At 49.6% G+C, this 13,846-nt stretch overlaps 1 protein-coding gene across 1 annotated transcript in view; it reads right to left on the bottom strand.

Moving 5' to 3' along the window:
• Positions 1–10,559, bottom strand: part of DRGX (dorsal root ganglia homeobox) — a 33,950-nt gene extending 23,391 nt beyond the window's left edge. The window contains exons 1-5 of the mRNA XM_015461095.3: positions 10,212–10,559; positions 6,061–6,158; positions 5,111–5,212; positions 1,552–1,730; positions 1,351–1,463 (exon numbers count right to left, since the gene is read on the bottom strand). Of these exons, the coding sequence (XP_015316581.2) occupies positions 1,351–1,463; positions 1,552–1,730; positions 5,111–5,212; positions 6,061–6,158; positions 10,212–10,245 (526 nt within the window). The 5' untranslated portion in view covers positions 10,246–10,559. The remainder of the gene's footprint in view (positions 1–1,350; positions 1,464–1,551; positions 1,731–5,110; positions 5,213–6,060; positions 6,159–10,211) is intronic.
• Between the last annotated feature and the right edge of the window lie 3,287 nt (positions 10,560–13,846).

The following is a 13,846-nucleotide window of genomic DNA, read 5'->3' on the forward strand; positions in this document are numbered from 1 at the left end:
CCACAATGTGCGTGTATGTGTGTGTGCGTGCGTGTGTGTGTGTGTGTGTGTGTGTGTGTGTGTGTGAAGACCCTGCTGGAGGGAGATCCCCTTGAGGCCAGGAAACCCCAGACCCTAAAAGAGAACTCACAGGAAACACCCTGGGGGGCCTCTCCCACTACTAAAAGGCCAGAGCCCACACCTGCACCTCCACCTCCGAGACCCACTGCGACAGACAAACCCCAACACCAACTTGCTGCCCACACCCACTCTGGGGCCCAGCCCTGCTCCCGGCCAGCACAGCTGCCTGGCTTCCTCACAGAGTGGCTTTGGGGCCAAGAACTAAAAGACACTGGATGGACCCATTCATCCAGTGGGTTGCCTGAGAAACCCCCAACGGACAGTCCCACCAGAGTCCCTCTCTGTCGGCCTGACAAAAATGCCCCAGATGGTTTCCACCCTTCAAACCATAGCAGCCTTTGAAAAGAGAGGAAATCTAAGAAACCCACAGCTTTAACAGTTCAGACCTCTGACCTGGAGTAGGAAATAGCAATCCACTCCAGTATTCTTGCCTGGAAAATCCCAAGGACAGAGGAGTCTGGTGGGCTTACAGTCCATGGGGTCGCAAGAAGTCAGATATGACTGAGCACGCATGCCGATCTCTGACATCAGGAGGCCCCGGGGAAGGCTGGTGGGCGAGCTGCGTGCATGGAGAGGGTCCTCACAAGGTGGGACAATTGTCCATCGCAGGCCTCACCCATGAGCTGCAGGCTAGCACCTAACACTGATCAACTTGAAGTGGGGAAAGGAGAGGGTGGGATGAATTGAGACAGTAGCATTGGCACATACACACTGCCACGTGTCAAATAGACACGCGGCGGGAAGCTGGTGTGCATCACTGGCAGCCCAGCCTGGCGCTTGGTGATGGCCTAGAGGGGTGGGGTGTGAGGAGGGCACGAGGCTCAAGAGGGAGGGGAAGTATGTATATATACAATTATGACTGATTTGTGTTGTTGTATGGCAAAACCCAACACAACGGTGTAAAGCAATTTTCCTCCAATTAAAAAAATTTTTTTCAGTTAAAAAAACATAAAATCAGTACCAATGCAGTGGCCCCTCCTGAAATGGCCACCTCTCAGCCAGTCCTTTGGCCAGCGCACTGAAACTTAATGACATTCACCTGTATTCTCAGGACATATAGAAATCAGGCAAGACAGCACGTGTGCAAGGGGATGCTGTTGGCAGCCCTGGCGGAGCCTGAGAGAAGGAGAAACAGAGCTGCACCCGCCCCAGGCGCAAGGATGGGCCAGACCAAGAACAAGCTCCACGATCCCCGGGGAGGAGGCGCAGGCCAGCCGAGTCCAGACTCACCTTTCAGGGAGGCGACGTGTGATAGGGCCTGGGCGTAGGTGGCTGTATTCAGGAGGGTTCCCGGCAAGCAAGAGGGGAAGAACGGCCCTGTGGGACCCACAGTGCGTCCCAGGCTGGCAGAGAAAGAAAACCACAGGGTGAGTTCTCCACCCGGCGTTCCCGCCAGCCCCCGCCCCCAGGCCCGGGGTCAGCCAGCCTCACCTCTGCTGGGCCTCCAGGGCCTCCTTCTTGCTCCGGGCCTGGTCCCCCGGGGGCGGGGAGTTGAGGTTTCTCACGGGTGGAGGCGTCACCTCTGCCATGGGTTCCTTGGCTCCTGGCTCCTGGTCAGAGGCCCCTCTCTCCGTTTTCCTCCATTTGGCTCTTCGGTTCTGGAACCAAACCTGAGTCCGTGAAGGAGACACACACACCCGGAGAAGGCAGAAAATCAGACAGAAGGAAGCAGAACCTAAACCCAAAGGCCTGGTCCCCATGCCTGGGCCCGTAGACACCCAACAGCAGGTGTGTGGGAGCACAGCCTCCTCTCTCCAGAGATTTAGCAAAACGATGCTCCCTGAATTGCAGCTTCAGACCCACAGGTGGGTCGGAAAATCAGTGTAGAAAATGTGATAGGCATTTTTAAGATTTTATTTTTAATGTGGACCATTTTTAAAGTCTCTGTTGAATTTGTTTGGAGAAGGCAATGGCATCCCACTCCAGTACTCTTGCCTGGAAAATCCCATGGACCGAGGAGCCTGGTAGGCTGCAGTCCATGGGGTCGTAAAGAGTCGGACACGACTGAGCGACTTCACTTTCACTTTTCACTTTCATGCATTGGAGAAGGAAATGGCAACCCACTCCAGTGTTCTTGCCTGGAGAATCCCAGGGACAGAGGAGCCTGGTAGGAGGCTGTCTACGGGGTTGCACAGAGTCGGACACAACTGAAGCGACTTAGCAGCAGCATTGAATTTGTTATAATATTGCTTCTGTTTTATGTTTTGGTTTTTTGGCCATGAGGCATGTGGGATCTTAGCTTCCTGATCAGGGATTGAATCCACATCCCCTTGCATTGGAAGGCAAAGTCTTAACCACTGGATCACCAGGGAAGGCATTCTTAAATGAGGATCACATCACAGCAAGTATCCAAATGCACCGCCCAGAGTAAGGGTGAATTACCCTCTTGTGGAAATTCTCAGTGCATGCAAGTTCATTTATTTGATGTGGAATGTGTTTCCTACGGGGAGTAGGGGGGATTCATCATCAAAGCAGTTTGTAAAACACTGCCCTGCGGTTTCCTCCTGCAAAATACTCATTCTCTCTTCCAGCAGGTGTGGCCTGAGTGTGTCTGGACTCGTGCATGTGATTTAATCCTGACATATCATCACATCACGACAAGTACATCACTTGTACACCAAATAGAAACACTGACTCTGGAGCTGGGTCCGGCTCAGAATCCTGGATCCCAGTGAATCTGATTCAGAATCCACTGCGATCTTTTCAGGCAGGCAGCTCTTCTACCCCCTATTTACAGATAAGAAACCTAAACACAAAGTATTTAACCTGTCCAAGATGATTCAAGTGCCATGTGGCAGATCCACAATTTGAAGCCCAGTGGCTTAGCTGGGGACCGTGATCCAAACTGTTTGGGAGTAATAATAGTGCCCCCCCCGCCACCCGCCACAAGCATTGTTGAGAAAAGAACACGGAGCGCGGCGCCTGGCACAGAGCAATTAATCACGCAGTGCACATGGGCTGGTGTTACTGTCTGCACCATCTTCAGGTTAGGAGGCAGCTCACGATTCACCTCCTCTGAGCGCCTTCTCAGAGGCGGGTGTGGAGTTCTTCAAGCCCTGGGAACTAAGACTGTGTTTGTAGGAAAGCCTCAGGGCAGCCAGGCAGACCGGGCCCAAGGTGTCCCCAGAGGTCAGGGAAATCCTGCTGTTCTTAACTCTATGCAGCTAAACCTCTTTCCCCTCTTTCCTGGGAGATTAGTCCTGGTTTAAAAAAAAAAAAAAAGCTTGGTAGACCTCCTCCTATTCCCCTGGGCATCCTCTCCTCCTGTCGACAGACTGGCCCAGGAGAGAGCCTGGGAGTTGAGGCTCACCCCACCTCCAAATTTTCATTCTCCTTTAACTGCGTTTCTTTCTTTTTTAATCTAGTTGGTTTTTAATTGCACATATCAGCAACCATTGAATAATGATTTTATCTATATTCTAAATTTAGGGCAGTTAAATGCAAAGCAAAATGCAGACACTTTCTGGCGTCTTAATTGAATGAAGGTCACAGCTATAACAACATTTAATTGAGCTATTTTTCATTATCATATTTTAATGACTTTGCACTGACAGTTCGCCTGCTTCTGAGGAAAGAGCATGATGGAGTCGTTTATTTCCCTATTTAGTTATTGTTTGACAACATCAGCTTCGATTAAGACCCTGCTTTATAGAACATTAATCATATTTGAATGAGCAAGGGGTATAAATGTAAACACATTTCCCTTCCCGCCAGCAAAGCCATGTCCCCACACGGAGGCTCACTAAACAAATGCTTCACAACCATCGTCTGTTTGCATAACAGCCAACAATAGCCCGAACAACAATCCCCGGCTTTAACTGTCACCGCCCCTATCTCACCCTTGCACCTTTCAGGGAGAAGTTATGATCCTGCACTTCTGAATGCTCAATAATTGTGTCATTTATCTCAATTTGCAGTTCAGTCTTTAGGCAGCTATTGGCAAGCTGGCATTAAAAAAAGAAAGGATAAACAGCATCCTGGCCAAAGGAGATTTTCATTTCCAAATAATAATCAGTTTAATTTGCCCGCATATGACCAATGATTCATGTTCAGATTTAATAATCAGGATCACATAATCTGATTATAGGGGAAATAATTTGTTTACAACCCCCAATTTACTGCTCAGAATTCCATTATCTCTCTTCAGCCATTGGTTTTTAAGAGATACTAACATGACCCAGGGGAACCGAAAGCAAACTATTATATTTCCTACAATTAGATCTTTGCATAGTCTTAACCCCAAGCCCCTACATAAAAAAGAACAGAAACAGCATGGAGGAAATCCCATAAATAAAATGAATATATAATTGTGCTCAAAGAATAGCTCTCCCGGAGAGGCGGCGCTGCGACTGTATTCCTCCTGCATTCGGGCACATCTGCTGGGCTCGACGGGCTTGTGCACTTAAATGTAATCACCATGGAGCTTCTAAAAAGAAATCCTGCTTAGAGACGGTCACCGCGGGCCACACTAGGCTCAGAGGCAGCCCTTCGATGCTGCCGTTTAAAGATTTTTAAATTGCCCATGTTCTTCACATCCACTTCACTGAAAGAGTCCACACACTGGAGAAAAGTTGGACATGATGCAATTTCTGGAAAGCAGATCCTACCCTGTTCCCATATGAAAACAGAGTTCTCTGCAATTGACCGGCCTTACCCCAGAGCGGTCAGAACTGCTTTGAGAATAGCATCTCAGCTCTTTTTTTTTTTTCCAAAGCAAGGAAATGGATGTGCATTGATGTAATTTAGTACCTTAGAGACGCGGACAAATTAGTGTAGAACATTATCACTAGTTAATTATGAATGACCGATTAATCAACCTAATCTAATATTCCACATTATGTTGATGTTATTAAAGTGCATCATGAAAATGACAGATAGTCTTCATTTGCTTTCTTTGGCCAAATGTGCACTCTGCAGTCATGATGTCAAAAAAAAAAAAAGTTTGCCAGTTTTAATATTAGAGAGTTAAATAATTAAAACGAAGGTTTACCTGCACTCTGGCTTCTGTGAGGTTGATTTTCATGGCTAGCTCTTCTCTGGTAAAGACATCAGGGTAGTGTGTTTGGGCAAAAACTGCCTCCAGAGCTTCTAGCTGGTAAAAGGAAAAAATATTTACTGGTGAGAGGTTGCGGCTAGGTGAGAGGAAACAGAGGCATATTTCAAATTTTCTATGAGTGGTGAGGAAGTCATTTCACAGATCAAATAGGGGAGGAAGAGGAAGAAAAGAGCTCTTTGAAAAGATCCCACAGAATTCAAATTTCAACCGTGATGACTTAGGAGCGAAGACTCACTAACAACCTTAGGGCTACGCCAAGAGGTAGGAGAGAGGAGCTAAAATGTATATATGCCTCTACATTTAAAGTGCAGCCTGCGGGGCTTTCACTATAGGGCTTGGAACAGCAGAAGCAACTTGCACAAGCCCTCACTGCGTCAGCTCCATGGAAGCCGCCCAGGCTTTCTGCTCCAGGGTGCTCTGGGAGAAGGACAGGTTTAAGGGCCCTGGAAACACTATGTCAAGGCTCCAGTTGTAGCCCTTCCACTGATGGACAACGATACCGTCTACAATTCCCTCAACCTCTTGGGCTTTCTCGTCTATCTGCTGGGGGTGAGAATACCTGACCTGCCTCCCTCAGAAGGTTATTTCGAGGTTGAAATGATATTGCTACATGGCTGATGTGAACATGTCCCCGAGATTATCAGCCTGACACAAATGGGCACCAGCATCACTGCCTCTTCATTTACTATCTAGGATGACAACAAGGTCCTCTGCCCTCTCTCCAAACAGATTCCTCGACACACAAATTGTTCAAGAAAACAGAAAGATCCGGTTTAACATAATTAAGTCGGCGGCCTTATTTTAAAAGACAAAGAAGAGCTGCTCAAACTCTAAGTGTTTTGGAGGCAGGAAGTGGCCGGCTCTCAGAAGGGGGACATCATCACCTGCTGAAGAGTGAACGTGGTCCGGTTACGGCGCTGTTTTCTCCGCAGAAATCCATCGTCGAAATCTCCCGTGGAATGGTTGCCAAAGGGTGCAGTGCCTGCGGTGAGCAAACTGGGTCAGTCTGAACACAGCTCCACCCCACGGTCCTCACGCAGAGCCCCTGCTACGCACCCTCACTGGGAGACCGTGGCCTGTCCCCTCCAGACGGAACCTCGTCTGGCTAAAAGGGTTTTTCTCTGCTCCTCCTTGCATGTGCTGTCTCTCTCTGTCCCAGTAATCTCTGACTTTAAGCTCAACTACGCCTATTTCATAGGGTGATGGCAACCTTACTCCCCTAGACAGCCAAGCCCACTTGTGAAATTCGGGACCCTCTGAGTCAGGAAGGGTCACTGACTTGAGACGGAGCCTTCATCAGCTTTCTGGCTCCAGCTGCATCTCTGCACCTTCAGCTCATCCCTTCTACTTCTGATCCTTTAATAGAAACCTCGAAGTTTCCCTTTTGCTCACCTGTTACTTTACTTTTCCTTGTTTCTATAAACAATAAGGATTAAAGGCTGGGAAAGGGAGAAGAAAGAAATCTCCAAGAGATTTCCCCAGCGCTCCTCTCCTAGAACTTCAAGGCATGAGCAAGAAAGAAGTTTATAAATGAATATTAATACCATTGGTCACAGCTCATCGGCGCCATAGTGGATCTGTTATATAGATGTCAATTAATAAGAAATCTGCTCTAATAGTGACTGTCCTGAATTCCAATCAGACTTCAACAGAACCATTCTCAAAGGGCATCCCAGCCTCTGGCCAGGCTCATAAAAGACCCACTGCTCCTGATTCTCTGAAAAGAAAGGCATTCTTTCCACAGTTCTCCCTGGCAGCCTCCAAAGCTCGTATTAAGCCGGAACAGAGTTTGGCCCCAAACGTGCATTCAGATCATTTTCCAAATGTGCATCATTTACTTGACAGTCCACAAAGACTTTTTAATAAAACAAATGAGCAAGTTCCCATTAGCCAATGAATGCTGTACCTGCCATGGGCTCCGGTCTCAGAACCACTGCATGCTCGGCATTAGGAGCTGACAAGTCACACCGCCCAGGCATTATCCCTCTGAAGGACCTCAGGCCCAAAGTAGCAAGGTCCTTCGGGCTTTTAAAAATTCTATGTACTAAAAGGAGTCCCTCCTACTCATTACGCTACTCCCCTCATCCTATGCCACGAGACCTCCACTCTCTGGTGAAGACTTCTCCCTCCATTGTCTCATCCAAATTGCTTTCTTCCTTGAAATCCTCAAAATATTTTTCTCTAGCTCATTGGAAACTTCAAAGAGACAGACTCTAAACAGTCTTATTCCCATTATTTTGTGGGAAACCAAATTGTCTCCTTTTAAAACAAAGCACCTGACTGGTGAGGATGAAGGGTAACCTTTAAGACTCTCCAATCACAATCAGCCTCACAAATTTCTGCTTGCTTGTCCCAAATTGTATCACAAAGTGTACATATAATATCTTTAAATGAAACCCTTTATGCCACACTGGATCCTAAAAAAGGGTGACAATTGATCAAATTAATAAGAACAAAGATTGACAACCTAATAGAAAAGAAAAATATGAGAACATGTTTTTTACTTAAAAATAAATAGAATGGTTGATAATATTATGAAAATTTAGACCTTTAAATAATTAAACAAAATATTTTTGCAAAAAAAAATAAGATGCACAATTATAACCAGTACAGATAAAAGCCTAATGCATTTTACACGCTCTTCACCATTCGTAGGAGCACAAATAGGTGAAGACTTATTAGAGGATAATTTGACAATATCTGCCCAAAATTTTAAGTGTATATACAGGTATTTAGTCTATAAATATACTTAAAAAGTGTGCCAAAATAGAGAGAGAATATTGTTCCTGGTAACATGATAACAGAAAAAAATGGAAACAACCAAAGTGCCCAACCGTAGACATTTTCTGTGCAACATATAATGGAATACTACACAGCCGTTTAAAATAAGCCGGTAGATCTGCATATGTTAACACAGAAAAATCACCAAAACCTGTATTAAGAAGAGGAAAAACCAAGCACTGAGTGATGTGGCAGTATGATCTCAGTACAAAGAAGGCATAACGTATACAGGCAAAAATACATGCATGAGGGTAAATGCAGGTAAAAACATATTTTTCTTGAATGAATCACAAGAAACCAACAATAGGGAGTATCTTTAGAAACAGAGATAGAGAAGGAGGATCTCACTTTTCAGTGTACAAGTTTCTGTTCTATTCGAATTTTCTGAGCAGGTAGATGTAGTCCTTTTTAATTTAACTTCAGCAAAATTAACTGAGAAGTGAGACTATGAGCCATATTTGCTCTCACCTGTATGACTTTCTAGATTAATAAAAATTAAAAAGCCAATAGGCAATAATGAGATGTCAGATTCCAAAGATCTGTCCTCAGCCTTTCCATCTGCAGCAGTCACCTCCTCCCCAGCAAGACTAAACTAAAACACCCCTTTCTGTAAAGCTGGCTTTGAAACACATCTGCCAAGGAATAAAAAAGTTCTTAAAATCCCATTTCCTTTTCTTCTGGTCACAGAAATCAGAATCACCGTTGAGGTGGATGTGCCCAGATGCAGGAAAGATGAGCTGAGCCGAGGGTAGCAGCAGCTCAGTGCTCTGGGGCCACGACAGGCTAGCCAAGGCTCTCCCCAAGTGACTTCTGCAACCCACTCTGCAGGCTGGACTTTCCCCTTCAGTCACCCTGGCAGCCCACCATGAGCTAAATGCCCAAACCTCAACCATCCCACTTTAATGGAGAGGTGAGCTGCTGAATACCAATCAGTCCAAACCCGAGATTCAGATATGCAGAAAAGGTGTGTCTACTGCAAAAGCAGAGGCTCTCCCTGCAGTCCTAGGTCAGGGGATGAATCTCTCAGACCTTTATAAAGCCCATCAGCATGGGTCCTTGGGAGTAAAAGGAGGTAAAATGCAGTCACGTGTCTGTCCTTCCCTTCTTAGGAATGCTGATCAAGCTGGCAGGGCTTCAACACTGGTCTTCCTTAGCCTGCTTTAGAAAATCTTACTGAACTCTTAAAAGCTTCTATGGAGAAAACAAAACAAACTTTCTGAAATCCCTTGAATATGGCCCAGCTGAAGCCGGCTACTGCTGCAGGTAACCAGCGCAAGGTGAAGGAGCATGCTCTGATATTTCAGGTCCTCCACCATCTCACTACCTTTCGCCCTGCCCCATGCCTTTGATTTCTTTACCTCCAAAACTCACTCACCTCCCCCACCCCCAAATAAATCAGAGGAGTAGGTTGCCACCAATTCTTGGTATTGCTCCCAGTTATACGTCATGAGACTACTGGTCTGAGGAAGGTGCTGTTAAAGGGCCAGAGTGTGTGGCTTTGCATTTGCCTGAGGCATTAGTAATCTCCTCAGTTTGTGGAGGGCCCACCCCTGAGGAGTCTTCAAGACCAGCCATCCAAGCTCTCCCCTTCTCACCAACTTATCCCCACCTAACAACCTACAGCAGGGGCCATGCCAAGGTTCCTGAAGGGAAATTGATTCTAAGAACTGGAGACCCTCAAAGACCCAAACCCTGGCCATGGGATGCCCATGGGAGTGGGAACTGGTTAGCATTGGGGGTCAGAAAACCAGTGAGTCACAGAGGAGGAGCCATGCCAGGGCACTTGGTGGGCAAGGCCACCGGACTCCTGAGGGCCACGTTGTCCTGGAGCAGACCTTGGGGACCCTGAGCAAGACTGCCTTGGGCAGGGAATGAGAGCAGCCTGGCAGAGGGTGGTTGGGCCATGCAGGCCGCCTAGTCCACCGTGAAAGATTGATGCAGCCCCCTGGGCAGGGGAGTCTCGATTAGAGGCGTGACACCAGCATCTGTGCTAGGAGGATCCGCCCGTCCTGGCAGGGCACATTGCCTGGGGCTGACCAGCCCAGGCAGGGATGGGGGAGGTAGGAGGCAGGTGGCCACGGGGGCGGAAGGCTGGAGCGGGATGTGGGGAGGGGTCTAGGGGGCCTCTACCCAACTGCGGGTGGCTGTGCCCCTCTCCAAGCGGGGACCTAACCTAACCAGCCCCAGCTGCCGCTTGGGCCCTTTCTGGCGGGCACCGGCTTTTTGGAGCAGCTTCGGCTCGGCGCTTACTCACCCTCTAGCTGTGGTGGACAGTGGAAATAAAACATCGCCGACGGCCCGATCGACTGCACGGCCAGGACTCGGGAGGGTGACCGCAGGACCGCCAAGGCACGCGTACGCGTCGATCTGGCCCGGCTGCAGAGCAAACAGCGATAGAGTCGAAGTCTCCCTCTGCCTTAGCCTCCACCCGGCCCGGGAGCGCACTGGGCGCTCCCTTCCTGGAAAACCCCCTCCCAACGCCTTCAGCCCACTGTGGGCACTGGAGGGGAGGTGGAGTGCCGTCGCAAGCCGGAGACCCTGTGGGCAGCCCTTCCGTTCGAGTCCACCACCCGGACAGACGTCCCCCAGCCTCGGCCCCAACACCAAGCCTACGCAGTCTGGTTCCCGGCTCTCAGGGGTCCCCACCGCAATCCCTGCTCCCAAGCCACCTCCGCCGAGTCGGCGAGCGCGCCAGGGCGCACCGGGCTCGGTGTGTGGGTGGGGAGCCGCGCGTACCTCGGCGGGCGGCGGGAGAGGAAGGCCGGAGCGCGACCGCCTCTGGTCCGTTCGCCGGCTCGACTGGCAGCGGGCGGGGCTGCGCGCGGCTGGCGCCCGCAGGACCAGAAAAGTGACTCGGGAAGTGGCCAGATGTCTTGCTGTCTGTCTACAGCGCGCGCCGCCGCTCAGCACTCGCCTTTATAATCTCACGCATAATTGGCCTTAATCTGATTATTTCCAGCGCTGTCTACAGCGAGTAACTTGGATAGGTCTACTGGGCCTTACAAATGGCCCACGTGGTGTAAAAAAAAAAAAAACAACCCGTCATTTCTTAGCAAACATCAGGAATGTCTTTCCTCTTTTCTTTTAGAGGGTTGAAACAATCACCACTACCACCACCCCCAAAAGGCATTATTCTCTGACCACTCCACCCCACCCCCACCCCGAGTTCCCTCTGCCTCAAACCTTTTTCTCCGCAGGAGCTTGACTTTAGGCTCCCCTTGTCAGAGGCCTGGTGACTCCCGGGCTGCGAATTGACAAAGAGCTGCTAATTGTCGCCACCGGATGGGTTTTGGGGGGACTCTTTGCACACGGCTTCCCTTTCCAAGCGACCGTACAAAAGGAAAGTTTGATTTTGTTCTCAGCAAGGGGTCCCTGAATTTATGTTCGCTTCTCCATGCAAATGATATGCGGTGGGACCCTTCGCAATTACTTTTAAAATGCATCCGAGGCAGTCACTCAGCGGAGAGAGACCGCCCTTCCCTCTGCCTGGGTGAAAATTAAACTCTAAAGTACCGGGCTGAAATTTTCAAGTCAGGGGCGCGGGATTGGATCAAATCACATAAACTGCAAAAAAAGCAAGTCTAATGGCGCATAATTGGTTCTGTAATAGCATTACACTAGGATAATAGCCCGTTACGGCCCCCTGCACTATTAAGTGCTTCCCTGGCGGAAAGCCTTTATGATATTAAAGGGGGAATATAATGATATTTTGGTTATTAAATGCGTGTAATTAATTTATGCACCACTGAAAATAAAGTTGGTATTATGACCCACTCAAGATGCATCAGAAGATGCAAGTCAGACAACTGTTGATAAGTTCTGGTGTCTGTGTTCCGTCTAGACTGCTGATTTTATTTTGGGACGATGGCTTCTTGGACAGACTGCATAAATTGAATATTTTATAAACATTCTAATGCTGTGTTCAGGATCCCTGGTGAGGCAGTAGGTCGGGTCCTGCATCGCCTGGGATCCAGCCTTGATCTTAAAGACACAGTGAGTGGGAAGCAGAAGGCCTGGGGGCCCACACATGCACACCCACCCCCAAGGAAGGTGCATCGAACTGGAGGGCAGATTGGCTGCCAGGGCCCTGGACCACCCGTGGATGGCCCTCTGAAAACCGCCAGGAAGAAGAACCAGGACGGCTTCCTCAGAGACAAATCGGGCCGCTACACTTCAGAGGCCCCTCCTGGGCTCAGCCCACCCAGGCGCAGAAAGCCGACCTCATCTCAAGGAAGAAACCACTGGAAACGCTGGCTGGATTCTGAGTGGAGACAGCCCGCAGCGCCAGCTTCACCAGGGCCACCGATTCCAGGAGTCCAGGCGACCCGCCAGCGGGGAGCATGCCTGCAGGTCTGGGCAGCGGGCGCAATAGCAAGCTGGGCTGGTGGGGTAGTGAGAGAGCCATTTCCACTCCATCCGGAAAGGGCTAGAGCCCTGAGAAGCGACCCTGTTTCAGCTCAGGCCAGGAAGCTCAGCGCGCTCTCTCTGTCTTCCTCAGAGCACCCGTGCTCTCTGGAGTTCTTTTCAAGAGTCGGAGTCTCCCCCTTGAGTGCCTGGGTCTGCCAAAAGCTCCCTCAAACTCCTACTTACCCTAAGCGGCCTCCTGTAAGCACCCTGCGCGCTTCGGAGCCGAGTGCCTGTGAAACGAGGTGAGGAAAACATCTGGGCTAGCTCCACAAGATGCTCCGAGGAGCACCTGAGTATCTGTGTAGGAACCCTAGGAACCAGGCGCCCAGCGCCGCGTTGGCCCCCAAAACCAGCTAGGTCCAAGCCCATCTCAGGTCCCCATTCCTGACATCGGCCGAAGCAGTTTCCTGTCAAGGCCCAGAGATGTCCTAGGCGCTGGACAGGCTTGTCCTGGGTCTGCAGGCGGGGCGCTCCCCGAGCCTCCCTGTCGGTCAGAACCCTGGACAGCGGCACCTGTTTCCACCGGGAGGCTAAAGGACGCGACCAGTCACAGGGTCCCCTCTGCGGCCCTGTGCTCCGCGGCGGCGGGACGCACCCCGCCAAATTCTGGGTGTTGGGACCCGATCCCCATCCTCTTCTTGTCCCAAACGAGAAAGTTACTTGGGACGCTCGCTCAGTGCTCGCAGCAGGGGCTGAACTCTCCGTTCCTCAGCCCAACGCCCAGCTTCTGCCCCGCGGCGCCAGCCGGGAAGCGTCCCACTGCCGCTCTCCGTCTCCCCGGCCTTCCCAGCGTCCCGCACCCGAGCCTGGCTGTCTGCCCGCTGGGACGCTTAGCCGGGCTCCCGCAAAACACTCACCCAGAGCGGGGCTCAGAGCCAGCGGGACCCTCGGTCTCGTTTCCCCGAAGTTCCTCTCCCCCAGCCTCGAGGCCGGGCTCGTTCCTGTTGGCAAAACAGCGAATAAACAACCAACCAAGCAATCACGGAAAGTAAAGGCTACAGCAAACTTTGATGACGGCTCTTTTTTTCCTCGGATTGTCTCCGACCCTCCGGGCCGGGACCGGAAAGAGGTGACTAACACGTATTGCTACCATTTCCCTCCCCTCTAAAAAAGAGCTTCGGTAACGAAAAGGTTATTTTTTCTTAATTCTTGTGCGGTAAAATGTATTTTCCAATTAACCAAATTCACCGATCTGTCCCGCTTGGACACTCTGATAATTTACAACCTAAAAGTGTACTTTCTTTATCTAAAGACCAAGGTGACTGCTTTTAATTTTCTCTAACCTCTTTACACTTGATGTTCACCAGACTCATAATGTTAATTGGCTTCATATACGGATCATCAGTTTAATGAAGAAATAAATCCTGTGTTGCTTTATGTTTTAACAGTGATTGCTTTAATGAGGAATGTGACGTGTTCCAAAATCAAAGCTGCAGGAGACATTAGAGGGGGCTTCTATTAGGACGGGAATGCTTATTTAAA

Source organism: Bos taurus, chromosome 28, assembly GCF_002263795.3.
Source record: "Bos taurus isolate L1 Dominette 01449 registration number 42190680 breed Hereford chromosome 28, ARS-UCD2.0, whole genome shotgun sequence".
Lineage (NCBI taxonomy): Eukaryota > Metazoa > Chordata > Mammalia > Artiodactyla > Bovidae > Bos > Bos taurus.